Genomic DNA, 27,333 nt, shown 5'->3' on the forward strand with positions numbered 1-27,333 from the left:
TCTCTGTCTCTCTCTCTCTCTGTCTCTCTGTCTCTCTCTCTCTGTCTCTCTCTCTCTCTGTCTCTCTCTCTCTCTCTCTGTCTCTCTCTCTCTCTCTCTGTCTCTCTCTCTCTCTCTCTCTCTCTCTCTCTCTCTCTCTCTGTCTCTCTCTCTCTCTCTCTCTCTGTCTCTCTCTCTCTCTCTCTCTCTCTCTCTCTCTCTCTCTCTCTCTCTCTCTCTCTCTCTCTCTCTCTCTCTCTCTCTCTCTCTCTCTCTCTCTCTCTCTCTCTCTCTCTCTCTGTCTCTCTCTCTCTCTCTCTCTCTGTCTCTCTCTCTCTCTCTCTCTCTCTCTCTCTGTCTCTCTCTCTCTCTCTGTCTCTCTCTCTCTCTCTCTCTCTCTCTCTCTCTCTCTCTCTCTCTCTCTCTCTCTCTCTCTCTCTCTCTCTCTCTCTCTCTCTCTCTCTCTCTCTCTCTCTCTGTCTGTCTCTCTCTCTCTCTCTGTCTCTGTCTCTGTCTCTCTCTGTCTCTGTTTTTGGCTCTCCTCAAAGCCCTGCCACGAATATCTAGGATGGACTAATAGTAAAAATGAAGAGTCCTCCAAAACTAATTGACTACTTCAAAATTTTGCCTGTGTCCACCCTCAGATTTAGGTTATTTTTTTTACTTCTGATGGAGTTTTGTTAATGGCTAAATCCCATGTTAATGGCTAAATCCCATTGATATCAGAACCATTTGACACCATTTTGGGCATGATAATGTTGAAAAAATCAGAACCATTACCTTTAGAAAGAATTCTATATTCACCCATCCTATACTGTCAGTGGAAGTAACTTTGGGAGAGGAGAGAAATGGCATAGGGAAGACAATGGCAGAAATGTCACACCTAACTAAAGCTTGACTTTGGTTGGATTAACCCTTTTAAGTGATTTGACTTCTTAGTCATAGTCACATTTAGATTTTAACTTACAGTATTTTCCAAGTACCAAGGAAATAGGTGATACTACAGGATTCACATATTATAATAGTATTCTGTTTCTTCAGTCTTCCTTTTTTCTCTTCCCCTTATCAAAAAAGGGGGAAAATTTTATGGGAGAGGGTACATGTATAATGCCACCATTCCATTCTACTTTCATTTCCTCTCTCTGCTTTTGGAAACAGCTGCCAAAATCCAATGCCTAGGCAAGCAATTTGAGAATTAAACAAAACAGCTAGATCAAGTAGTTTTATTTATAGAGATTGTGCATGTGTGCCAACCAGGAAAAGTGGAAACATAGCAGAATGTGGACCACTTGTACCACTGATTCCACTTTTGACTAGCTCTCTGTCATCAAGCAATAGATTTCTTCTCTTTTTTATAGTAGTCACCAGAAAGAATTATCTCATTTTCATATTGTAAGAATTGGAATAAGGTTATGTTTCCATTTCTAGAGTAATGACTATAGTTTACCAAGATATCCAAGCAAATATTCTGGATTTGCAACTCATCTTTACATGGAATTTGATGTTTGTGCTATTCATGTTTATTTTAAGCCCTCCTTACCCTGGCTTCCATGAGTGCAAGCATTTATGCTAAATTTTCAGTGCTTGTCTCCAATCTATATTTATTGCTGATTATTTCCCTTTTCGACTCTTTTGCTGGAGTTGGATTATTTCTATTTAATTTTAAGGGCGGTTTTTAAATGAGTCATTTGACAGAATTGTAAAACTAATCTTACCTATTTTTTGGGCAGAGTAAAAATGCTATCAATTCCATTGAGCCTTTGTTATCCTCATTCCTGCCACTTTATTCCAAATTTCATTTCCCTATTGGACATCAGCCCTTCTTCCTTTGAAAACTGCTACTTCATTATGTATATCTCTTTTATTTATTCTTGTTGCTGTTCAGTTGTTTCAGATGTGCCCAACTCTTTGTGATCCCTTTTGGGTTTCTCTGGCAAGAATCCTGGAATGGTTTTCCATTTCCTTCTGCAGAACATTTTATAGATGAGGAACTGAGGCAAACAGGGTTAATTGACTTGAATATGGTCACACAGCTAGTAAGTGCCTGAAGCCTGATTTGAACTCAGGAAAATGAGTCTTCCTGACTCCAGGTACAGCATACTATCCACTGCTCCGCCTAGCTGCACCAGTGCATTTACTTCGTAGTTTGTAGACCATTTATTTATATACATGATTCTGTCTCTCTACATTCCATGAGGTCAGGACCTTGCCTTACGCATCTTTGGATTTCATTCAAGGGAAACAATATAGGATGCACTCAATAACCTTTTCCTGGGTAGAATGTTTATTTCATGGAATGAAAATACCTGTCTCCACTGGACATGGAAATGCAAGTTCAAAGGAGCATTATGGGTCCCCTATTCCAACTCTATTCCTTCCTCATTGTAGATGAAAAACTGATAGCAAGAGATGAAACAGCTTATCGCAGGTCCCCTAAGGAGTAAGCAAAAGACTGGATTTAAACCCAGCCCTCAAACATAAAATTCACTACCCTTTCCATTAAACCACACTGCATTTATTCCCAGGGTGGTTTTTTTTTTATTCATTCACATGTAAAGATACTTGAAAAGACTTTGTGGTTGTATCTATTACTTGCTCAAAATAATAGAGTAAACATGACAAGGATTAGTAGGGAAATTTTTTATACAATAACTTTCTTCCAGGTGATCTTTTCTATATAAATATATGCATAGAAAAGTAGCCAAAACAGGGGGTGGCAAGGAGCACCGGCCCTGGAGTCAGTAAGACCTGAGTTCAAATCTGACCTCAGACACTTGAAACACTTACTAGCCATGTGAATTTGGGAAAGTCACTTAACCCCAATTGCCCTCCAAAAAAAAAGCATAAAAGAAAAGAAACAAAATCATCCTCCTGTCTATTCCAGTGACAGTGAACAATTACCTCCATAAGAAGTTAAGAATGATTACTGGGGGTGGCTAGGTGGCACAGTGAATAGAGCACTTCCCTGGAGTCAGCAGTTCAAATTTGACCTCAGACACTTAACACTTACTAGCTGCATGAACTTGGGCAAGTCATGTAACCCCTCCAATGGCCCCTCCAAAAAGCAAAAAAAAAAAAAAAGACTTGGATAACTTGTAAAGGTCTATAGTATTTTTGGAAATTTAGAGGTTACACATGTGGCCGTTTGAATTATACTATGTGTGAGGTCATAGTAATCCTAGCCTCCCCTTAAGCCTTAGCATTTCCTTGTGCATCTCTTGATCAGAGAAAATGATGTTTTGGTAGTTATCACTAATGTGGCTGGAGCACCTCAGACCCATTGCACAATCAGGAGGCTTCCTGATTGGTTGTGACAACAATCTGAATATGGGGCACATGAATCAGTATTACCAGGTGGGCAAATACCAAAATGTACCAGTGAAGTGTGTTCTGGAGGATTGCATTGTCTTTTGGAGACACAGGAGAGACCCTCATTGTATAGAGATATCAGTATGAAGAAGACTCTCTCCCACAGTGGGCCTCTGCTGGTTGTTCAGTCATTCAGTCATGTACAACTCTTGAGGACCCCATAGGTCATACTGTCCATGGGGTTTTCTTCTCAGAGACACTGGAGTGGTTTGCCATTTTTTATCCAATGGAGATTATATAATTTGCCCAAGGTCACACAGCTAGTAAGTGTCTGAGGCTGGATGTGAACACAGGTTTTCCTGACTCCAGGCCCCAGGCTCTATCCACTGAACTGGCTAGCTTGCAACTAAAATATAATTTTAAAATCAAGGACTTTTAAACAACATGTTGTACTGTCCAACTCTTCATGATCCCATGGACTATAGCACTCCAATGTTTGTCCATAGGCAAAGAGACTGGAGTAGTCTGTCATTTCCTTTTCTAGAGGATTAAGGCAAACAGAGATTAAGTGACTTGTCCAGGGTCACACAGCTAATGTACGAGATCAGATTTGAACGCAGTTCTTTCTGACTCAAGGATCACAACTATCCACTGAGCTACCCAGATGCTTCTAAGAGTAGGTATGAGGAATTTTGGCTAAGATTTAGATTAGGAAACTTGAGTTTCCCAGTCTTAAACTAGGCAGATTTCTTTTGTGTATAAATTTAAATGCTTTACTTTGTAGTATTACTTAATATAAATATACATAAAATATGTATATATGTGTGTATGCATATAAACATGCACAAAGCTATATACTGTATTGTGTTACATGTGTGTTCATATACAAGTACACATATGTATAAATGTGCTCATATTATATTATACACACAAAAAATCAAAGAAAAAACATTTGTCATCTGGAATATGCAGAGAGAGGAGACTGAAGGGAATTAGAAAAGTAGGTAGGAGTACTGAGATAAGAATACAGACACAGTAAAAGCAGAAGAAGCAGAGCCAGGTAATAACAATACTTCATGCTCATATAAGCCATTGGAAAGTATATTCCTTGCAATAACTCTGTCAGGTGGGCAGTACAAGTATTATTGCCTTCATTTTTCAAACCTTTCAAAATATCATCTTCAGAAGAAGGTTAAATAAGGTCATATAGTTTAATAAAAGGAAAGTAAAGATTAGAATTCTGTTCTTCTGACTCAAAACCCATTGCTCTTTCTGTTATGTTACAGCTTCCATTTCCAGGTAATTGGAATTTGGGTGTGACATCTCAACTCAGGGAGCCAACATAGTAAGGCCCAGAATAAAACCAATATTCTTGGGTCCTTGGGGTGAGGTTCTGTGATAAGGGGGATTTAGGTATTATTTAATGTAGGTAGCCTGGAGCCTAAAGATAAAGAACCCTAAACAAATTCAAAGCTGAAAACTGGTACCCTGAGCAGTAAGGCCTAAGGCCCACGTCATTCACAAATAGATCTCCTTTCCCTTTCCTCTTGTTATTTAAGAGGTAGAAAAATATCCCTGGAGTAGGAAAAACAAGAATGGAAAGGGAAAAATTTGTTACAGAGACACTGATCAGAAATTGTTGCTAGTCTGGTATTATCATTTAATGCTTAGAAAAAATACTCAACAAGTTCAACCAGACCATAATGCTATATGTGGTCATATTTGGCTAAGATTTTACATAGCAGTCCTCGAAAGAGAGTCAATAAAATGAATAATGGCTTAGTACATTGGAAACTACATGTGTATTGAAGAATGTGCTTGAAAAGTCTCTTTTAGGTACTTTAGGATAGTCAATAATCTATAAATATTGATTAAGCTCATAATATGTGCCAGGCATTGTGCTAAGCACTGGAGATACAAAAAAAGAAAGGGTTCCTACATTCAAGGAGCTTATAATTTGATGAGAGAAGATAATGAAAATAAATAGAGTATTGATAAAAAATTAATAAATCCATCACATCAGATGAAAGAGACATTGTCTACTGATAACCCTAATAAAGCAATGGGGATTACTCATATGTCTAAAGTAGAAACATCCCCAAAATATAGGATGCTATATGATAGAAATCTAGTAGAGAAATAGGAATAAATTTAGAAATTGAGAGATATTAATCAGCTTTTTGCTTGGGTGTGGGGGAGAAGCATTCAACAACTATGGAAGGAAATAATATCTCATTTTACTGTGCCATAATTTCAAATGTCAAATGCAGTCAATAAGTATCAGATCTGCACATCTATTTGTAATCAGAGGTTAATATCTACAACAGATGGTTTTAAAGTACATTTTGAATGTCTATGCTTTCAGGACTATAGATCAGGTTTTTCAAAATAATAATGGAAAAAAATACAATGAAGTCTTATGAGAGATTTTTCATAGGTGAACCTGTTTTAAAATGAGGTACTTTTGCATTCTCAAAGAATTAATTCCACTTGGATGGGTTTGAAGATAGCCCTTAATGGAACTTATACTAAACTCAACTCTAGAGCAAAAAGTTCTGTTACTTTCCAGAGCAAACATCTGTGACAAACACCAAAAGGCTTTGTTACCTAAAATGATGAGAGATCTTGAGAGCAAGCTCATCTTGCCAAGGTATATTCAGCCAAGGCAATGTGTCTTAACATGGGGTCCTTCAGGTACATAATTAGTCTCTCATAGATATGACAGGTATAATTTGTGCACAAGATTGCTTCTCTGCCTTACTTATGCACTTGAATTAACTTTGTAAGAAAATCAGCTAACTAACTCCACGGTAATAGCTTTTTTTTTTCAAGTAGAACAGTTAAGATGTCTGTTTCCTCTCCTCCTACATCTATTCTGATAGTCTACTGAATATATTTGAATTATTTTAGGGATACACAATTAATTGACAGGCCACAAAAATCACCTGAATGTATTGTGAACTCTAATTTTGAAGCTGGATCTACATAAGAAAAGAGAAGTCAAAATTTCAGACAATTATCCAGATTATTTCATATTTAAGGAAAATATGAAATGTGGTTTGTACTGAAGTAGTCATATTGGTTTCCATTATCTGGACCAGTATTCCTATGTGTACTGCTTTGTTGTTCAGTCATTTCAGTCATGTCTGACTCTTCATGACCCCATTTGGAGTTGTCTTGGCAAAGATACTGGAATGGTTTGCCATTTCCTTCTCCAGCTCATTTTACAGATGAGCAACTAAGGCAAATAGGGTGAAGTGACTTGCCCAGGGTCACATTGATAGGAAATGTCTGAGTGGATTTGAACTCAGGAATATGAGTCTTCCTGACTCCAGGCCCAGCTTGCCACCTAGCTGCCCTTATGTTCTCCTATGAACATACAGAACGTAAGTAGATTATCTAATCAGCATGATTTTGGGGGTACTTAAACTCACAAACATAACTCCTTAGTGACCCCTTCTTTTGGAGAAAGGCAAGGAGAAAGAATGGTACAATGGGATGGAGCTTTACTTCCTGAGTCAGGAGACCTGGACTCAAAGTTTGTCTCTGACTTACTATCTGTGTGACCCTGGGCAAGTCATTTATTATCATTTCTTCAACTATGAAATATGGGAGATGAACTGGTGACATTTGAGATCCCTTCTAGTTCTCTGTCTGTGATCTTATCTCTAATATTTTGGGAGGGATGGGGCAAAAAGAAAAAACAGATCCTTCCTTGAATGGAAAAAAAAATATTTCAGTTTTATAGCTTTAGAGCTAGCAGAGACTTCGTGTATATATATATATATATATATATATATATATATTTATTATTATTCACAAACACTTGAGCAGAGATTTCAGTTCTTCATGTAGGTATCTGTTATCTAAGAAGGCCAAAAGGAGAGTCCTGGGAGAATAAGAAATGGTCCAGAAGGATGGTAATAGCACAGGGGAAAATGGTTCAAGTTAGGCGATCTGGTACATGGAAGTGCCTGAACAAGCAATAAGCAGTATTTGGATACTAGATACCAGTGAGAAAGGCACCAAAACTGTAGAGAAGGGGAGGTCAGGGAAATGAGCCTAAATGAACTTGTACTTCACAGTTTTAGCTCAGACCATCTCTGCCTATAATGATCATTTTCACTGTGTATTTGTTCTTAGCTTTAGTTTAACTATATGGACCCAGATTGGAAATCGCTGAAAGGTTTCCACCTCTTTTCTGGCAGAAGAAAGATAATGAGGAGGATTTAAGAATGTATGTAGCAGCAATTCTAATAATCTCCCTCTGTGCTTATATACTATACCACCTTTTAACCTAAGATGTAAAATAGCTCAGAATAAAGGCTAGTCCTAAAAATCATATTTTAGGGCTCCTGGTTTTGTCTTTTTTGCTTTCAATTCATCAAACATGTATTATGCATGCACTCTACATGGACAAATGTGTAAATTCTAGAAGATATAGAAACTATTGATAAGATTCCTCAGAGTTTATAAAGTCAATTCTATTCTAATACAAGAAGACATAAGTAATATTCAATAATTCTTTTAATTTCATAGAACATGGATTTTTTTTTTCATCATGGGGAAGTGACTTATATGGAAAATGACCAGCCATCCCCAATATCTGACCTCCTGCTACTTAAAGGGCAGGCAATACAGGGTCCTGAAGCAGCAAGGCACCCCAGGGGAGAGACAGAAGGAGGCATGTGCCAGAAGAGTCAAATCGCCATCACCACCTCCCCTTATCTCTTGATGGAGGTAGGCTAGATGTCTACTCCCCAAATCCTTGAGAGTAGCATTCCTAATGACCACCAGTCCTGCTTCTAGTGTGGCCCTATAGTCATCACTGAGGGAAGTCACTGTGGGAAAGGTCTCCCACTTGCCCCCTATTTTTTCACTATATAAATGCTAGTTTGTAATTGTGATTATAATCATTATACAATTCTGAGGGGCACCTCTTAGGGAGTATCACATACATCTTAAGGATCATTTCAATAGAGAGGGTGGGACTGGGTCTTGCTAATGTTTTTTTTTCCCTTAATTAAATTTCGAGTTTATTTTTAGTTTATATCATTCATTTCCACAAAATTTTGAGTTAAAAATGTTCTCCCTGTCTTACCCCTACCCACCACCCCAAAACAGCTTTCTCACCATTATTGACAAAAAGTGCTTAGCAGCAGGCACTAATGAGCAAGTAAGCCCAAGAACCCTGAGTATAATAGCACTCCCCAGTTCAAGGATCCTCCTTCAAGAAATGTCTTTAAAACCATCACCCTGGGAGGCAACCCCTATGGAGATGTCCCCTGGCGATTGTTTCTATAAGTGATGCAGCCACAACTCCTGAAAAATTGGAAAAGAAAGTCTGTACCAATAAGTCCTTTAAAAGCATCCCAAGATTGAACAAAAATAAACTCGTAGGATTTTATCAGTGGAAATGACTTTGAAGTGATGATTTCCCATTGGTTTTGTCACTGTACCCTAAGTAGATTTTTCCAACTGACTTGCAGATGAAACTTCCTATGGGCATTTGACCTCCTCGAGATCAGGAACTATTTTGCTCCCCAGAACTTAGCAGAGTGCTTTGCATATATTAGCCACTTCATAAATGCCTTCTCATTCCTTCTTTTGCAGACTTGTGCAATCACCCAAAACAGCATAACCAATACCATGGTAGGGAGCCAGCAGTCACCACTGCCCTTTATGGAATCACAGAATATTCAGAAGTAGGTTGGTTCTCCTTTGTTCCTTTGTTTTGTACAGGGCCTCTGGAATGGTGTCTAATCATTCTTTACCTGCTAAATATACGCATAGAATATTTCTTCTATGGGGAATGCATGAAAACATGAATATAATTTCTAAGCGACACAGAAGAGAATCAGATAACTTATGTGAAATAATTTCTTATGATGGATTCTTCTTTTTAATGGGGAAGAAAATTGCTTATCAGATAAAATATAAACCCCTTATGTTAAGAAACAAGGTCTTCAATAATCGAGTAGCAACCTCCCTTTCCAGATTCATTTCACTCTTTTCACCTTGCCCTCCTAATGTTCTAGGTAAAATGGACTACTAGCTGTTTCCTAATCTTAACCTTGCCCCCTTTCCTGTTTATCTTTCTAAAAGTCATCTTCTGTCCAACTATTTGTTTATCCACATGTCAGGCACTGTGTCAAGTATTGGCACGAGAAGACAAAAGCATAGCAGTTCCTACCTTCAAGGCACTCATAACTCTACTAATGAAGTTATGTACAGATATCATTATACAGAGAATATAGGGAAAATTAATACAAAGAGAAAATATTCCCTCTCCATCTCCATTCACTGAAATCATCAGATCATAGGATCACAAATGGAGAGCTTGAGAGGACTTTTAGTGGTCATTTAGCCCAACTCCTTAATTGTAAAGATTAGGGAACTGAGGCCCAGAGAATCCTTTGAGGTTCAAATCTTCCAACTTCACAGAGTCATTATACCAATCCTCTTAATGTTATCTTTTCTCACTCATAATATGAGAGCATCATGACTGGTAGGTCCCCTACAGGTCATTTAATTCAATTTCATATTGTAGTTATGGAAACTCAGACACATAGAGATTAAGTAAATTACCCAAGGTCATGCAGTTAGTGGTAGAGGCTGGATTTGCATTTACTTACCATAACATTTTGTTGACATCCCTCTATTTTGCTCATTGCATCCTGCCTCATATCCTTGTAACAGTGTGAATGTTTAATCTTTCTATTTAGATTTAATTTCCTTGAATATAGGGGTAGTACAATGGGAGAAAGGGCAAATTTTGAGATAGAAAACGAGTTCAAATTCCAGTTCTGTAAGTTGTCATGTGTGTGAACTTGGCAAAGTCACAATCTCTCTGGAGTTACAAGATAAGGCAATTGGACTAGATGCCTTTAAAGAATAAAGTTATGATATTAAGATTATGTTCTTTTTCTTTGTGCCCCAAATGCTTTGAACATACTAAATACTTAATCCATGCTCTTTGAATTAAACTGAATTCTGTTGAATTTATTAATGCGGATATGGGTACTATAGTAAATCAAGACTAAGTACCTATTACCCAGGGACCTCTGGACCTAAGAACAGGGGAGAAAAAATCATACTCTTTAATGACTGTTTGTTTCTGAAACACTCATATAGTATATGAAAAATGTAGTTATATATTTAATTTGTTGAATTAAATAAAACAAGGAGCTGTTTTGATGCTAAATAACACGAACAGTAACAACTAACTTTATAGTGATTACTATGCCAGGCATTTAGGTAAGAACCTTACAATTTTTATCTTATTTTACCTCACAATAACCATGAAATGTAGATGCTTTCATTCTTCTCATTATACAGTTGAGGAACCAAAGGCAAACAGAGATAAAGTGACTGCCCAGGGTCATTGAGCTAGTAAGGATCTGGATTCATATTTAAACTCTTCTTTCTGACTCTAGGCCCTGTGCTTCAACACAGTATTTCTTCTTCAAATGTCTAGACTAACCTTTGATTTTAGCTCAATCATGATTTTCTTGACAATTGATTGCTCAGAGAAAGAAATACACATATTTATGTTTTATAGGCACACTTCACCTGAAATTGTTAATTTTTTAATGAAAACATATTAGGCAAAACAAATTATGGGAATTAGGAGGTAATTGCTTAGAACTAAAAGGATGATGTCACAAATGGTTAATTAACCTATACAACCTTGCCAGAGGGATTTATAGTGTTATACTAGGAAACTGTTTTATAATATTTTGAGGATGCTTTTTAGAAACACCACGTCTTAAGAACAAATTCTATGCAGGCCATGTGTATATTTCTAGGAAATGTATTCATATTTCTTAAAACCCTGGAAGAAGAAAAAAATTTTTAATTTTGCTTAGTTCTGAAATTCTCTATTAGAAGCTTTTGTCCTTCTCTAGCCTCATTCAGCACACATGACAAGATCTCTTTCCAAGATAGATGATAGTCTATATAACCCTGAAATGGTAAAGGACACATCTGAAGTATTATTTAGGATGATGGATAGTTAAAAACTTTACACTAAAACAGATATATACATAATGGAGAAGTTATTTGAGAATAGATGAAAAGTGGGAAATATCCAGTACTTCATAAATATTATGATCACAATTCATAGTATGAAAACTCATTAGTGGAAGTCATATGAATACATTACCCCTGCACACCATAAATGAGTTTTCCATTTCATTCTACTTAGTGTTTACAACAAAGGTAATATGACATTTTATGTTTCTCTTTTGAATTTCAGTGGATTTATCTGGGTCACATATTTCTGAGGATGGAAATTTAGATAAGGCACCTTTACAGTCATGATGATGATGAAGACAATGATGATGATGATGATGAAGAAGAAGATGATGATGATGATTATGTTTAATGATTTTTCATTCCTGTCCAACTCTACATGACACCTTTTGGGATTTTCTTAGCAAGGATATTGGACTGGTTTGCCATTTCCTTGTCTGAGGCTGAATTTGAAATAAGAAAGAGGAGTCTTCCTGACTTTAGGCCTAGCTTTCTATCTACTGCACCAACCAGTCACCCCTGTGGTCATTAAGATTATAAGACCTTATAAATCAGGAAGACTTCTGGGTTTGGATGCCAAGGGACTACCTTCAAGGCCCAGCTCTGTCTCTTACTACCTTTGTAACTAGCGAAAGTCACTCAACTTCTCTGGGACTGTTGCCTAATGTGTAAAATAAGGAGGGATATACTAGATCATCTCTATGGTACCTTCCACCTTCATATCTATGACCCTGTGATCCTAGGAACTATGGGAATTGTCACTAAAAAGGAGAGCAACTTTCTTTGATTGAGTCATACTGCCACATTTTCTAAAGTGTGGTGTAGAAGACCATCACCAAAGACAAGCTGGGTTAGGTTTGAAACACTCTTAAAAAAGGAAGATGGATCTTAACCTCTAAGTCCTTATCACATGACAAAAATAATGAGGAAAAGTAGCATCTTTTTCTAATAAAGCAATTCACTATGCTATTGACTCTTTAATCCTGAATGAATATGGCTTATAGCCACATCCTGGAAGGGTCAATGACTGCTCTTAATGTAAATTAAGCAGACATATGAGTCATTGGCACCAAAGTCATAATAGACTTCAATCACTTCACTCTGCCAGCCAAGAATGGGTGTGTATATATATATATATATGTGTGTGTGTGTGTGTGTGTGTGTGTGTGTGTGTGTGTGTGTGTGTGTATACATATATATGTGGTAAGACTATAAGAAAAAGAGTCCAATAATCACTGAAAAGTAAGCCTAATTATACAACTTTATAGTATATATATATATATATATATATTTGTTTATTGTTTATATTTGAGAGAAACATGACTTTCATTTTTTGTGTGTTTATTTTGCATATGTCATGGAATTTGCCTCACTTCCAAAATATCAATGTCAGTCCTCGATAGTAGGCTTATGGAGTATAACAACAAAGAGAAATGGAGCATTAGGACAAATAATCCAGATAAATCATGTCATAATAATTGTTTACCTAGAACATCAACAGAATAGAGGCAAAAGACTATTTGACCTTGTATTATCCAGGAAATCCTTTCCATTTTTAACTCATTAAGAAAAACATTTTGTGGAACAAGGTTTGGAAGGGAATCATAAAAAAGGGAATCATAAAAATATCTTCCATTGCCTCTGGAAAGGATTACTAAACCATTCCAAATCAATAGCTATCTACTGCTTAAAAATAAATTCTAGAGAAGATTTCTGACATTCCCCACTGTTATAACCCTTAAAGGAATTCCTTTGTAAATTTCACCTGAATCCCATCTTCTCCATCTTTAGTCCATGTCCTAATCTACTTCCTTCCACAGAAATGAAGAAAGGTTGCTCAACTTGATATAAACCATAAGAAAATTCTTTCCACCTTGCTTCATCAATGCTGTTGGTGTTGCTGTTTAATCATCTCAGTAGTGTCCAGCACTTTACTTGGGGTTTTTGTGGCAAAGATCCTGGGGCAGTTTGTCATCTTCTTCTCCAGCTTGTAGTCACACAACTAGTGTCTGAGGCTCAATTTTCATTCAGGTCTCCCCGAATCCAGTTCTGGTGCTTTATCCAGGACACCATCTAGCTGCCCTTTTATCAGAACTAACAATGGGCAAATTCTTTGTTTGTTTCTCTGTCCTTCATTTCAGAAGAGGACCAGTGACATCATGAGGTGATGTCTTGACTTACTTGTGATTTACGTGAGGCAGAGCTGCACAAAGTCATCAGCCTCACTCTTTGTTCCAGAGTCATTGATTTCCAGTGACAAGACAGAAGTCAAGAAGGCTGCTGATGGTCCAGCATAAAGTAGATGACCGTAGCATCTCCAATATCTAATCCAACTCTAAACATTCCACCAGACTCTGTATGGATTCACTGTCCTCATACAAAAGTAGAGTTGTTTCTGACTAAATTATCTTCATCATCACCATCATCACTATCAACCTTATCATCACAAAGCACAATATATATCACAATATAAAGCATTTTAAGTGTTGCAAAGCAATTTATTTCATTTAATGCTTGCAATAATTCTGAGGGTAGGTACTCATAGTAACAGGTAAAGGTAACAAATGTAACAGGCTGGAAGACAACTTAGGAAATATCTAATCTAAGCATCCCATTTTGCACATAAGGAAACCGAAACACAAAAAAGTCCAATAATTTAAACAAAGTTATGCAAATTATTGATGAGAGACACAACTAGAAATCACTTTTCTATTTAATTCTTTCTACTGCTCCATCCAGCAAGTAGCCTAACGTGTATTCCTGTCCCTATACATACCACCCTTGGACTAGCTTGTAACGTTAGAAGTGCTACACAGACCAATATCAAGTAGAACATGATAAGCCAAGGACAGGAAAGACATGGTTTGGGTGCTGACTCCCTACCATTCTTATGTACTGTTTATCAGGAGTGAAGATGTTGAAGACCTTCCCTTATGCATGCTACCCTATCTACAGTTGAAAAGGTGTACCATAAGATTTACATGAACTAATTCAAAATGAAGTAAGCAGAGCCAAAAAAAGAATGTAAAGAATGACTGTAACAATGCAAATGGAAACCATAACAAAATAAAACAAATTTCAATATCTTGAAATTCTAAATATATATACATTGCTCAAAAAACAATAGATAAGGGAAGCCACCTTCCTCCAATTCATTTCCGAAGTGAGAGGTCCAAAGGTGTGGAATATTACATATAATAGACTTTTCTGATGATATATCAGTCCTGCTGATGTCTTTTTTTTTCCTTATTTGAATTTTTTAAAAAAAGTTTTTGCTGTGAGGGAGGCTTCTCTGAAAGGAGAAGAAGAGGGATATTGGGGAAATTATAAAAGCAAAACACATTAAAAAATTTTATTCTTAAAAAAAAGCTGTATCATGTGACCAAATCAACTCAATCCATATTAGAAACTATATTTGGAAATGTTTCTTAGAATTTTGTCTGAGACTCCCTACTTATGTTGTCCTGTTCTATTTGAATAGCAAATAACAGCTACTCACGTCCAATATCTGGCCTCAGCTTTTTGTCGTATTCTCTTAGTAACTTGTTGAGTATAAGAGTCACATCGGTGTCTTGAGTTTTTGGAGCCAGGACCCACTTTTGGTTATAAGATAGATCTTCATATTCATCATCTTCAATCTTTCTGGACCTGTAATGAAAATTTAAGAGGCATTTAGATGGAATATATCTGTTTCCCTTTTGATAGGTCTTACATTTTCTAGCCTTAGCTATTTGTAGGTTTAGGTAGAAGAAATGAGAAAAGAGAATCATGGGTACCACTAATTCCATCTGCTGCTGCTCTCCAGTCAAAGGGGGATGGAAGACCTCACAGGAGAGATGGGAAGAATGGGACTGCCCATGATATTTCTGTCTCTTTTGGGTGAATTATTATATGCAAATAATAAGCACCTAAGCAAAACAGAACTACTGGAGAAATCATGGTCTAAAGATGACCCCTAAAACAGCCAGCCTATATAACATTTTAGGATTACTGACCACCGTTATTTTTCTGTACCACATTTTGAAAGCCAAAACAAATTTGAGAATTCAATCTGACTCAAGTGAGCTCTGGAGGAATAACCATTTCTAGGAGTATTTTGCAGGGTTTCTCAGCTTCAATTTTCATTGCTCTTCCCCCAAAGACAACATTTATTGTTAAAGCTAAGAATAGTCTGCTCAGGCTTTACCATTTGAAAATAATTGGGTAAACAGTTTCACTCCATTACTTCTCCCTGCAACTGAAATCAGAGAATTTATGCATATATACTTTGTTATAGGATCCACATTTTTTTCCCCTTCCAGTCTTCCTCATACTAGCTAACTTGTAATAGAGTTCTTGGGTAGGTGAAAATCTTCCTGCAGCATTACTTGGCCCTTCCAACACACAAACTGATTCATCTCTTGCACAGCAGCCTGATAAGGATATTAAAAATTTAATAATTTTAATACATTTTGATCATTTGGGTCCATTAATAAATGAATATATCCTCAAAAGAAGACTCCAATAGACTTCCAGAGTACATTGTGCTATATAGGTTAGTACTGTGAAGCAGCTGGAAACATATTCATTCTAATTCAATTCAGCCTTGATCATTAATTGATTATTATGTGGAAGGCCCTGGGCTAGACAATGTTGATACAAAGACAAAAATAAGATAGTCCCTACTTATTAATAGGAGTTTAATTTCTCAGAAGCAAAAGTTAGTATGAGATTCAACATATACACCGAACCAAATACAAGAAAATGTGAAGGGGGCATAGATCACTGACAACGGGAAGGGGGAGAGCCACAAAAGGCTTCTTAGAGGTTGAAGGAACCCAAGTATATAAGGAAAATAATCTCATAGTAAACAACTTATTTTCTGAGTGCTAGTATGTTAAAAATGTAATAATGTAGGGCTTTAAAAAGAGTAGATTTTGCTGTCATCTTAAAATGGGTGTTTTCAAATGGATGTCCATTTAGCATGATACAAATAGGTAGAAAAAATAAGTATTACTTACTTGGAGCTGATTTTTTTTTCCTTCCCAGCACCTACAAGTGTGTTTGTGAGTGTGTGTGTGTGTGTGTGTGTGTGTTATCCTTACACAATATGGCATTAAAAATAATAGGAGGGGCTCAGGTGGATTTGTCTTGAGTTATACTTGTCTGATGTGTTTTTTTTTTAGACTTCTTCTACAGAAGACTTCATAGCTCCCTTACCTCAAGATATATATTCACATAACTGTTTTTTTTCATTCATTAATTAATTGATTAATAAATTATTTTTTTTCATTTTCAACATTTACTTCCATAAGCTTTTGAGTTTTAAATTGTCTCCACCTCCCTCCCTTTTCCCCTCCCCAAGATGGCATGCAATTTGACAGTTTCTACATATACATTCTCATTAAACCTATTTTCACATTAGCCCATGATTGTTCTTGATGGATACATGCTAATAAGTACAATTACAATCAACTGAATTATCCATATCTATAGAGTCACACAATGTGGGGAAAAGTCATGGAAAAGTCATACCATGAGATTATACATAAGTGCATATAAGTATACACATGTATATCTATATAGATATATGTTTAGATGTATACAAACATGGAGCTAAAACTTCATGTTCCTTTGATTTTGCTTTAAAAATATAATATATGGATTGTAGGGGGGCGGAGCCAAGATGGCTGAGTAGAAGCACGACCCTCCCGCGGCTCCGGCTTCCACCCTCCCCAATCCATGTAAAAAGGGGACTCTAAACAAACCTTGGAGCTGCAGAACCCACATAATGACACAGAGAAGCTAACCTCCCGCTGAGAACAGCCCGGCAGGAATCCAGCGCAGCATTCTGGGAGCCCAGCCCAGTCCCAGGCTTTAGCCCCAGGGCGGGCCTGACCAGCCGCCAACCAGAGGGACTCCAGGTCAGCAGCAGCTGTGGCCATTTCCAGATTTATCAACACATAGATGCTAAGGACAAGGTGAGAGGCCAGTGCAGTCTGGACTTTGGGACCAGTAAGTGGGAGTGCGTGGCTTTCACCCCCTGAGGTAAGAAGCCCCTGAGACCGGCACAGCCTGCCAGTGCCACGTGGCGGCTTCAGCTCCTGGCCTGCAGAGTAGGGTGACCAAGCACCAGTCTGAGGGGAAATCGCTCTTGCTTTAACCTGCTTGGATCTACATTGCAGTCTAGGGTGGAGGTCCTGGGGTGTGTGTCCAGCTTGCCAGAGGGTGTGGAGACCTCAGAGAGGGCACCCAAAACCTCCAGCAGCTGAGAAAAGGCCAGCGTTGGGGATGAAAGCTCCCCTGTCTGGTGGCAGAGTCCTACTGTGGCAAAAAGCCCAGGGGTCAAGTGACTGAGGAGCGACATGACTGGGCAAATGAAACAAAGCAGACAGAATAATCCAACATTACATTCCTATTTTGTGGACAAAAAGGAGCAAAGCATGGAACAGGAGGAAAACAGTGAAGTCAGAACTCCTGCACCAAAAGCTTCAAAGGAAAATACAAGCTGATTACAGGCCATAGAGGACCTTAAGAAGCAGATAAGAGATGTGGAAGAAAAATTGGGAAGAGAAATGAGAACAATGCAAGAAAATTATGAAATGAGAGTCAACAGCCTGACTGAGGAAAATAATACCTTAAAAAACAGACTGACTCAAATGGCAAAGGAGGCTCAAAAAGTCAATGAGGAGAAGAAAGCCTTAAAAAGTCAAATTTGCCAGATAGAAAAAGAATCTCAAAAGCTCACTGAGGAGAATCATTGCTTCAGAATTAGATTGGAGCAAATGGAAGCTAATGACTTCATGAGAAATCAAGAAGCTGTTAAAGAGAGCCAAACAAATGAAAGAATAGAAGGCAATGTAAAATATCTCATGGGAAAAACCGCTGACCTGGAAAATAGATTAAGGAGAGATAATTAAAAAATTATTGGAGTGCCTGAAAGCCATGACCAAAGTAAGAACCTAGAAATCATCATCCAGGAAGTTCTCAAAGAAAACTGCCCTGTTTTAGTACCAGAGGGCAAAATAGAGGATGAAAGAATCCACCGATCACCTCCTGAAAAAGATCCCAAAAAGAAAACCCCTAGGTATATTTTAGCCAGGTTCCAGAATTCCCAGATTAAGGAGAGAATATTACAATAAGCCAGGAAGAAACAATTTGAATATAGTGGAAAAACAATCAGGATAACCCAGGATCTGGCAGCTTCTACACTGAGGGATTGAAGGGCTTGGAATATGATATTCCAGAGGTCAAAGGAGCTGGGATTAAAACCAAGAATCACCTACCCAGCAAAACTGAGTATCATGTGTCAGGGGAAAATATGGTCATTCAGTGGAATAGAGGACTTTCAAGCATTCTTGCTGAAAAAACCAGAGTTGAATAGAAAATTTGACATTCAGATACAAGAAGCAAGAGAAGCATGAGAAGGTAACCTGGGAAAAGAAATCATAAGGAACTTATCAAAGTTGAACTATTAACGTGGAAAAACAACAATTGTAACTGATGAAACTTTTCTCAGTAGTTCAAGGGATTAGAAATATATATATATATATTTGTCTATATATGAGGGTATATGGGCATATGAATACATATGTGAATGTGTGTATATGTTTACAGGTATACATAGATAGAGGGCACAGGGCCAATTTCAAAGAAAGGAATGATACTTCAAAGGTGAAATTAAGAGGGAAGAGAGGAATATAATGAGAGGAGATGGGGAGAGACAGATTGGGGTAAACTATCTCATACAGAAGAGGCAAGGGAAAATGGTTACAATGGAGGGGAAGAACAGGAAGGCAAAAGGGAATGGGTCAACCTTATTCCCATTGAATTTGGCTTGAGGAGGGAGTGAAATACACACTAAATAGGGTATCTCACCCTCCAGGAGAATAGGGGGAAAGGGGATGAGAGGGGGGATGATAGAAGGGAGGGCAGGCTGGGGGGAGGGAAGTTGGAAGTACTCACTTTTCAAAATAGATGGGATCAAAGTAGAGAATAGAACAATTGGCAGATGGGATAGGAGGGAGGGAAATATAGTCAGTCTTTTATAATATATCTACTATGTTATTGTTTTGAATTAGCCACACATTGAACCTATACTGAACTGAGTATCTTCCCAGTAAAGGTGGGTGACAAGGAAGGAAGGGAATGAATCTTTATTTGAAAGTTTTAAAATCAAATATTCAAATATATATACAACACATGTATATATATATATGTGTGTGTGTATTTATATATATATATATATATACTATTATTAATACCATCTTACATGTCATTGGGAAATAAGATATACAGGCACTGAGGCAAAGAGATCCACTGGAAAATTAGAAAGGGCTATGGGAGAAAATATGGGAGAGAGCATATTGGAGGAGTGGATATCTTGTGGGACTGCTATTTTGGGGCAGTGGGTAGGGGAAAAATAGGGAGAAAATTTGTAACTCAAAATCTGGCGGAAACGAAAGATGTAAATCAGAAGTTAATAAAACATTTAAAAAATACAATATATGCTATTCTAACATATTGTATTTTTGAAGGAAAATCATTTTCTTAATTTAAGCTTACTTAGGTGGATATTGAAAACAAGTTTTGATTCCTTGACCTCATGATAATAGTATGGCAAATATTTGATGGATGGTTTGAGGAATTTGGCCAAGAACTGAAAAAAAAGAAGCCCATGTATAAGACACAAAATATATACTATTCAAATAGGGAACACAATTTAAAGTTGACTATTGTACTAAATGATTTATGCAACTTTTCTACATTTTTAAGCAATAGTATTACATTCATAAGTATGCTCCACCTTTACAATGAAAATTTTCCCTATTTTAGGGATATTAATTTAAATGCCTCATAGAAATCCACAGAGTACATGGTGTAGTGGTTGGGCTAAGTATAGTGTTTTGGGGTATCATTAACCAAGTAATCTCTGAAGAACTTAGAAGATCCTGAAAGACTACAGGCCCATAGGACTATCTAACCCAGGGGTGAGGAACCGGCAGCCTAGAAGCCACATGTCGCCCTCTAAGTCCTCAGGTGCAGCCCTTTGACCGAATACAAACTTCACAAAACAAATCTTGGACTCAGTCAAAAGTCTGGTCCTGAGGACCCCGAAGATCACATGCAAGTCTGCAGGTTCCCCACCCCTGATTCTAATCCAATACCCTTATGTTATGAATGAGGAAACTAATGTCCGGGGTGGTTAGGTGGCTCAGTCAACCTCATTTAGTAAGAATCAGAATTTGAGGTGAGGTTTATGTCCAGAGTCCCTTGCTTCAGATTCAAGTCTCTTTCCATTGCACCACAGGACAAGAACATTTTTCAGATGATTGGCTTGGAAGAATGGGAGTTCTGTTCGCCCCACCCCTACCCCTTCTCATGTCTCATCTGTGTGTCATCCACGTTAGTCAAAGCAAATTTGTTTTTATCTATCTCTTTGGTCAGCTCTATATGGATTAATAGGGCATATAGTTACATATTCTATTCTGCCTTTTTAAAAATTATATAGATATGGTTTTAGTCTCTTAAAAGTTCTACTCAGATAGTCCTATTATAGTAAGCCTAATTCTCCCTCTGCTGGTGAGGAAAAAGATTATGTTTTCAGAAAACTTTGGCGAATCATTTTCTAAGTGTCTATGTTTGCTTGTGTGTGTGTGTGTGTGTGTGTGTGTGTGCGTGTGTTGGGAAAGGACAAAGAGATTGAAGCAGTGTAGAAAGGAAGCAAGAATAAAGCTTTCCTGCCAAACCCACAATCACATATACAATTATCATATGACATTGCTGAATTGTCATTGAATCTACACAGCTCAACCTGATGGCAGTCTGTGTACTCGATTTTCCTGCCACAAAATGAGCCAGGGATGTTTCTCTCCTGTCCCAGTTACCCATGACAGTTGCATTCTAAAGAAGGTAAGGTTTAGGACTATTCAATCCAAAGCCAAAGGAACCACTCCCCCCTTGGGGAGAGACTGAGGTTGATGGGAGAAAGAAACTAGAGGATGAAATATAGGTAAAGAGGATGTGTTCCTCGGAAGGCATGTCTGTGATGCAGTTACCAGCTTTTTCAGGTTGGGTTTTGCCAGGAACAGGGGAGAAAATTGGTCTTGATATGTACTCCTAGGATTTAATCTTACAGTCTTGCTCTAGTCAACTTTTGCCAGAAATGTCAAAGGATGGGTGTTGGTGACCATAGGTGTGTAGTAAAATAAGGAAATTAAGTAACCTATTAGTTACAGTCAAGTAGGTTAGGTACATTCTTCAATTATATTTTATTATTTGTCTTACTGACTACTAAACATCATCTATGTAATTTATGGTCTTAAAAGTAAGTAAATGATTGAAAATCAGTCATATACTATCACCATTAGTTGACTGTTTAACATAGAATTTGTGCTAATGTCTTACATCAGCTGTCAGATCACAGACAATAATGAAGCATCATTTCCAAAAACTTTTTTTAAAGCCTTCCAAAGCAAATCATCGTATCTTTTCTTAACCCTAACTAAGGTGTTTGAGAGTGTGGTTACTTCCTTTATAATAGTCAAGTTACATTATGTCAAGATGCCAAGGATCCATCTTCCCTTCCACCAGTGCCAAAGTTTGAATGTAGAGAGCTACAATGGCAGGCATCTTTTCCAGGGAATTTCTCGGAGAGACAAGTATTCTGAGGTGGCTACTAGGAAGTGTGAAAAAGGAGCAGACTGGAGTGATAACAGTTATAAAAGAGAACTTAAGTGTCAGCTGCTTTTATCTGTGCATTATACTACCCAAAAGAGTGTAAATCACTTCCAGGAGGAATACATAAAGTGCTAATCATTCTGATATGATGCAAAGCATAAACCTAAGACTAACACGTGAGAACCAAATAGAAGAACAAAGCCTAAGTACCAGACCTTGGGAAAAACTCCTCCCCTTCCTCATATACAAGGTAACAGGTTGCTTTTCTCAAAGACATGGAAACATCTGAAAGCTCAGTTTTGAATTAGACAAAAATGAAAATTTTTGTTCCATATAAGACTTCTATTTCAATGGTCTTATCCAAGGAACCTGTACAAAATGTAATAAAGTACATTTTATAGTAATCAGTTTAACTACTGTATCTTATAAGCATGGCAATATGGAAAGACCCATAGAATCCATCATCTAAGTCAGATACATGGGTGGAGAAAATGTTGAGGAAAGTTTTTATAGTGGGAAGTAGAGATAATAACCCATATTTTCTAGTCTTTTCCTCAAGGTGTAGAAAGAAATTGAGGAAGTGCCTCATCAAAGTAGAACTCTCCCTCCTCCCTACACCCAAGGGTGTACTTATGGGAAGACATGGAAAAGATTTCCATAAGATAGGTGAATAGTGATTATCCTCTCTGGAGGGAATATCCTCATTACTGAACTCATAGAACCAGATGACTGGTTACTGAAAAAAAGTGCATAAGTACTGTATACCTCCAAAGAGTGGAGAGCAAGGAAAACATGGGGAAATGCAATGTTCAATAAGATGAGTTCCATGAGTACAACATTCAACATAAATTACAGGAGAATCACAGAAGAATCACCCTAAATATATTCTCCAACTAGATTTTACTTCAGAATCTCGGATTGAAAATATGACATGCAAATATCTGTCTGTCTCCCTGTCTCTGCCTCCACAAAAACACATGCTGATGTAGTCTCAGACATTTTTCCCTTCCTTCACAGCCATCACTTGGCTTAAGTTGAAAAGACAGAAAAGAGACATATGTCTCAATGATAAAGTTTCCTGTGAGTCACTGGTTGAATATTCCTTTTTTTGGAAAAGCATATGAAATTGATATTACACCTGGACTTCTGGGAAGAAAGGGAAATGGGATTTTTTTTTCTTTTGGGAAAGCTAAATCCTTGGTTTCTATGGTACATACAAACAGGGAACAACTTTAGTCATATTGAGATGTTTTGGGTTTGTTTCTAAACAATCTTAGAATCCTTACATGTTAAAATTTTATAGAGAAGAATTAAAGAATAATAGGAATCCGCTTATGCCAATAAAAGGTAATATCCCTTAGGGCTTTTTAGAAGTTACTGTGTTTCTCCAAATGAAATTCCAGAATTTCAGAAAGCGACAACTTAAACATATAGATGTTGTGGAGGGGTAGCTAGACAGAAATATTTTCTGGGAGGGAACTTCTAGTATCTCCGTGTCTGACTTTGAAATTATCTCCTAAAGGTGGCTCTCCTATCAGGAATTCTAGCCAAATAATTAAGCATAGGGATATTCACAGAAGTCACAGTGAAGAAAACATTTGCAGAGGTCATAAAAGGGTCACCGTGCTGACCCCACTTGCGGTGGAAACGACTTTTTTTTTTTTTACTGTTTTATAACTAAATATGTTTACATTACTGCAGCTTGAGTTTAACCCTTCTGCTACTCTCCAGTTTATTGGGAAGAACTCACTTCTAATTTAGTTAGCTTCTTAGAATAGTCAGATTAGGGCACACACTTCTATGAAGGAAACACAGGAGATTCTCACACTTGGAAACCGTATCCCTTCCTTGGCAAATGGAATAACATCCTTCCTATAATAGGGTAAAAGGGAGCAGGGAGTTGAGGGGCCTGAGGGAAGTGTGTTGAGTGTATTTGGAGACAACTGGTAAGGCAAACACCTCAAAAAAGCTTGCCTTTCGATTCTGTTTCTCCTTTTTTGGGCACTCAAATCGGAAAAGAGTTCCCCCCCCCCCCCATGGGATGGTAATACAATCAGAGCAACTGATATGACCAGGGTTCAGGAAAGAAATGGGGGGTGGGGGGCAGCAGTAGAGTTTTCCTTCCGACCTCTGGGAGGGGAAACCAAGAACTTGCTGCCAATTAATCTTGAACTGTCCAAACCCCTAAATTCCTTTTCCATTTTGGGAAGAGTCAAGTAATCCAGGAGTTCAAAACATTGTGGGTCAAGGTTGTAGCTGACTCCCTTGGGAAGGCAGGTGCTGAGCTGGAAAAGGGGTGATGGAGCGGTGAAATGATTTTTCTGATTTCCAAAGTGGAGATTTGATCCCCTTACAGGCACCGTCTGCGAGCAAGCTTAAAATGCTAAACCTAAAACCATTTAGACCGGCAAAAAACCCCGATGTGGGACAGCAGACCCGGGGATTCCAGCCAGTGTTTCCCTCTAGTTCCACCCTCAGCTCCTGCCCCAAGCCCTCCACACCCTCCTTCTAGGGATCGTCCTTTCACCTTAGATCCCCAGCACCCGGAAAAGATCCCCCTCTGGAAAGCCCGAAACGAGTCCCCTGGCGCAGGCTTACCGTGCATGGAGCCCGGAGAGGAGACAGAAGAGCACCAGCAGCTTAGGGGCCATGGCTACAAAGCGGTGCTTTCCAGGTAGATGGAGCTGGGTGCGAGAACTGCGGCAAAATAATCCTGAACGAAGAGATAGTGAGGAGACAAGGAGAGAAGCAGCGAGGTGACAATCGGAGTGGGGGGAAGGAGGGGAAGTGAGTCCGTGGTTGCGGGGAGCCTGTGCACACCCCCTATTTCTTCTCTGCAGCTCTCTTCACCTTGCTTGACAAGACCAGGACTCAGCTTTCCCAATGCGAGTGTAGACAGCGCTTCCTTGGATCTGACAGGTGTGAAGGGTCTACTGGGTCTTCCGCCCTTTTCCTTCCAACCCTCCCCGCCCCCCCACCCCCTCTGCTTCTTTTGCCTCCCTGCTGCACCCCAACAGTCAGTCAATTGTACGCAAAGCCCTTCCTGTTTGTCCGTGGGGCATGAACCCCGAGCCTAGATCCGAGCCCCAAGCAGATTCCCGAGGCTCCGGGGAGTCGGGCAACTGGGGCACCCAGCCCCTAGGAAGCACCTGTTCTCCAAGCAGCAGGAGAAGCCGCTGGGACTGCGGGAGCTGAAGAGAAGACGGCAGCAGTGGCTGCTGGGCTAACAGCAGCAAGGCACCAGTTTCCAAAATCAGCAAGGGGAGCCCCACACCGACCCACGCGCAACCGAGTCCTCCGTAACACCTTGGCTCGGAGCCCGGGCCAACAGGTATTCCCTGAAGGAGTGGAACTGCTGCCCGGTGGACTTGCCTTTAGAAGTGAGGACACTGACAGGCACGCGCGCGCGCGCACACACACATACACACACACTCACGCATGCACACACACACACACACACACTTAATAATGATAAAAAAAAAAAAGACTTCTCTCCTGCAAACCACGCTCCCAAAACAAAATGTAGACACCTCCCTCACTACGATTCAATCAGTAATAATGTCTGTCTCCTAGAACCAGAAGGCAGCAGCCTCGATAGCCGGGTTCACCAGGTTGGTACCATCCTAAGCTACCCTGGGAATGGAGTTAGCTCTCAGCTCCAAGAAATTCTGGAAAGAAGTGCTTGTCGCCTGCTCATTCATAGTGCCCTCCCCCCCTTCCCCTGAGGCGGGCACCGGTGTCGTGAATGATTTGAGCACATGGGTTAGGAGTGGGGGGGGGAGGGGGGGGCTGTAAATGTCACTAAAGTGAACCTCCTTGTTGACTCTGTGAGGTCCAGATATGGCTCCAGCATTTCAAGTTTGATGCGGGGCGAGAAGGGGAAGAGGAGAACTGGGCATCAGCGAGGAAGAAAAAGAGGGCGCCGAGGAGGGCTTTTAATGTCTCCTGAAAAGCTGATGAGCCAGACTGGATTTGTTTTTCTGACCATTGTCACTGAGATGGTGACATTTCTTCATCTCTCCCATGTCTGTCTTCCTGTGCTTCCCCTCCCCTTTTTTCTCTACCACGTCCTCCAAATGCCATTATTACTCATGAATACTATCCCGAAATGCACCCACTTTGCCTCCTCTAGGTAAAACGCCTGCTTTACCTGTCTGTGCACACCTTGATGATAAAACAGAGTATCAACCAGGTTCTCTCTCCTAACACACCTACCCCTTTCACCCCAGTGTATTTAGCTGTCTCCTCTCTGTTTGCAAATATCTGCTTTTCTAGGAAGCTGAGTAACACAGTTTGTTCGGGATGCACCCAGAGTGATGACTTGCTGACAGCAGAGGCAGCAGGGATTTCTGACACATCTCTCAAAATTCTTCCTAGGTCTGATTGACTCTATATAGAAAACTAACTCTCTACCTTTGCCCAAGTGACTGGAAGGGTCCCAAGGTTAAAAAAAACAACAACAACAATATGTCTTTAAGATGGGTTTTAGGCAGACAACCTAAAAGAGGTGCCTTAGATACAAGGAAGATAAATGTGTATTTCAGGAAAGGGGGTCATTCGACCTTTGGGGATGAATATTAAAGGAAGGTTAGTGAGGGAAAGAGAAAGGAAACTGAGATACAGAAACGGAGGGAGCATTTCTGAAAAATGAGTTTGGTGGTAAAAAGAATAATTCTTATAACATTTTCTATGTTCTCTATTAACACCAAATGTACTAATTACTCATAGACTGAAATGTAGTTCTATAAAGACAGGACATTAAGCTTTACAAAGTTGTTTTATGATGACACGTCAGAAAGTTAGTGTTCTCTAATTATTACTATAGTCTTTAACTTTATTACAGTCTTGGAATTTAGGCTCTGGTAATTCATAATTCTTTGATGCTTTGTATTTAAGATGCTACACTCTATGGAACTGTATGGAGTGAAAATATATAATACTCACACTCTAAAAATGCTGTCCACATCTTCCTGAAGTAATTTAAATTTGAAAGAATTGAAAAAAGTATTCGAGTTGGAAGATTTGAGTATTGTTTTCTTTTGTGTGGCCTCTGGATTATCTGCAATAATATTCTAAATAAGAACAATGTAAAAGTGAAATGTGACCTTTTACTGTAAAGGGTCTTATCCTGTTTGATGCCTCAGTCAAATTAATGAAGTTGTTAACCTCCAGTACATTTCTATTTGCTCACTCCTGCAAACATTTGCCCATGCTACACACACACACACACACACACACACTACCTTCTGCCTCATAAACTACATGAATATATGTACATATATTATAAATACACATATTCAAATATGTATATACATATCTAATCTCTGTGTGTGTGTATATATGTATGTGCTT

General features: G+C 38.7%; 1 protein-coding gene across 1 annotated transcript in view; it reads right to left on the reverse strand.

The window, feature by feature from the left end:
• Positions 1-24,912, reverse strand: part of GABRG3 (gamma-aminobutyric acid type A receptor subunit gamma3) — an 858,838-nt gene extending 833,926 nt beyond the window's left edge. The window contains exons 1-2 of the mRNA XM_069072942.1: positions 24,580-24,912; positions 14,822-14,970 (exon numbers count right to left, since the gene is read on the reverse strand). Of these exons, the coding sequence (XP_068929043.1) occupies positions 14,822-14,970; positions 24,580-24,632 (202 nt within the window). The 5' untranslated portion in view covers positions 24,633-24,912. The remainder of the gene's footprint in view (positions 1-14,821; positions 14,971-24,579) is intronic.
• Between the last annotated feature and the right edge of the window lie 2,421 nt (positions 24,913-27,333).

Source organism: Petaurus breviceps, unplaced genomic scaffold (assembly GCF_028583685.1).
Source record: "Petaurus breviceps papuanus isolate PSGF00001 unplaced genomic scaffold, PetGlider_PUasm1.0 90849, whole genome shotgun sequence".
In the NCBI taxonomy this organism is placed as follows: domain Eukaryota; kingdom Metazoa; phylum Chordata; class Mammalia; order Diprotodontia; family Petauridae; genus Petaurus; species Petaurus breviceps.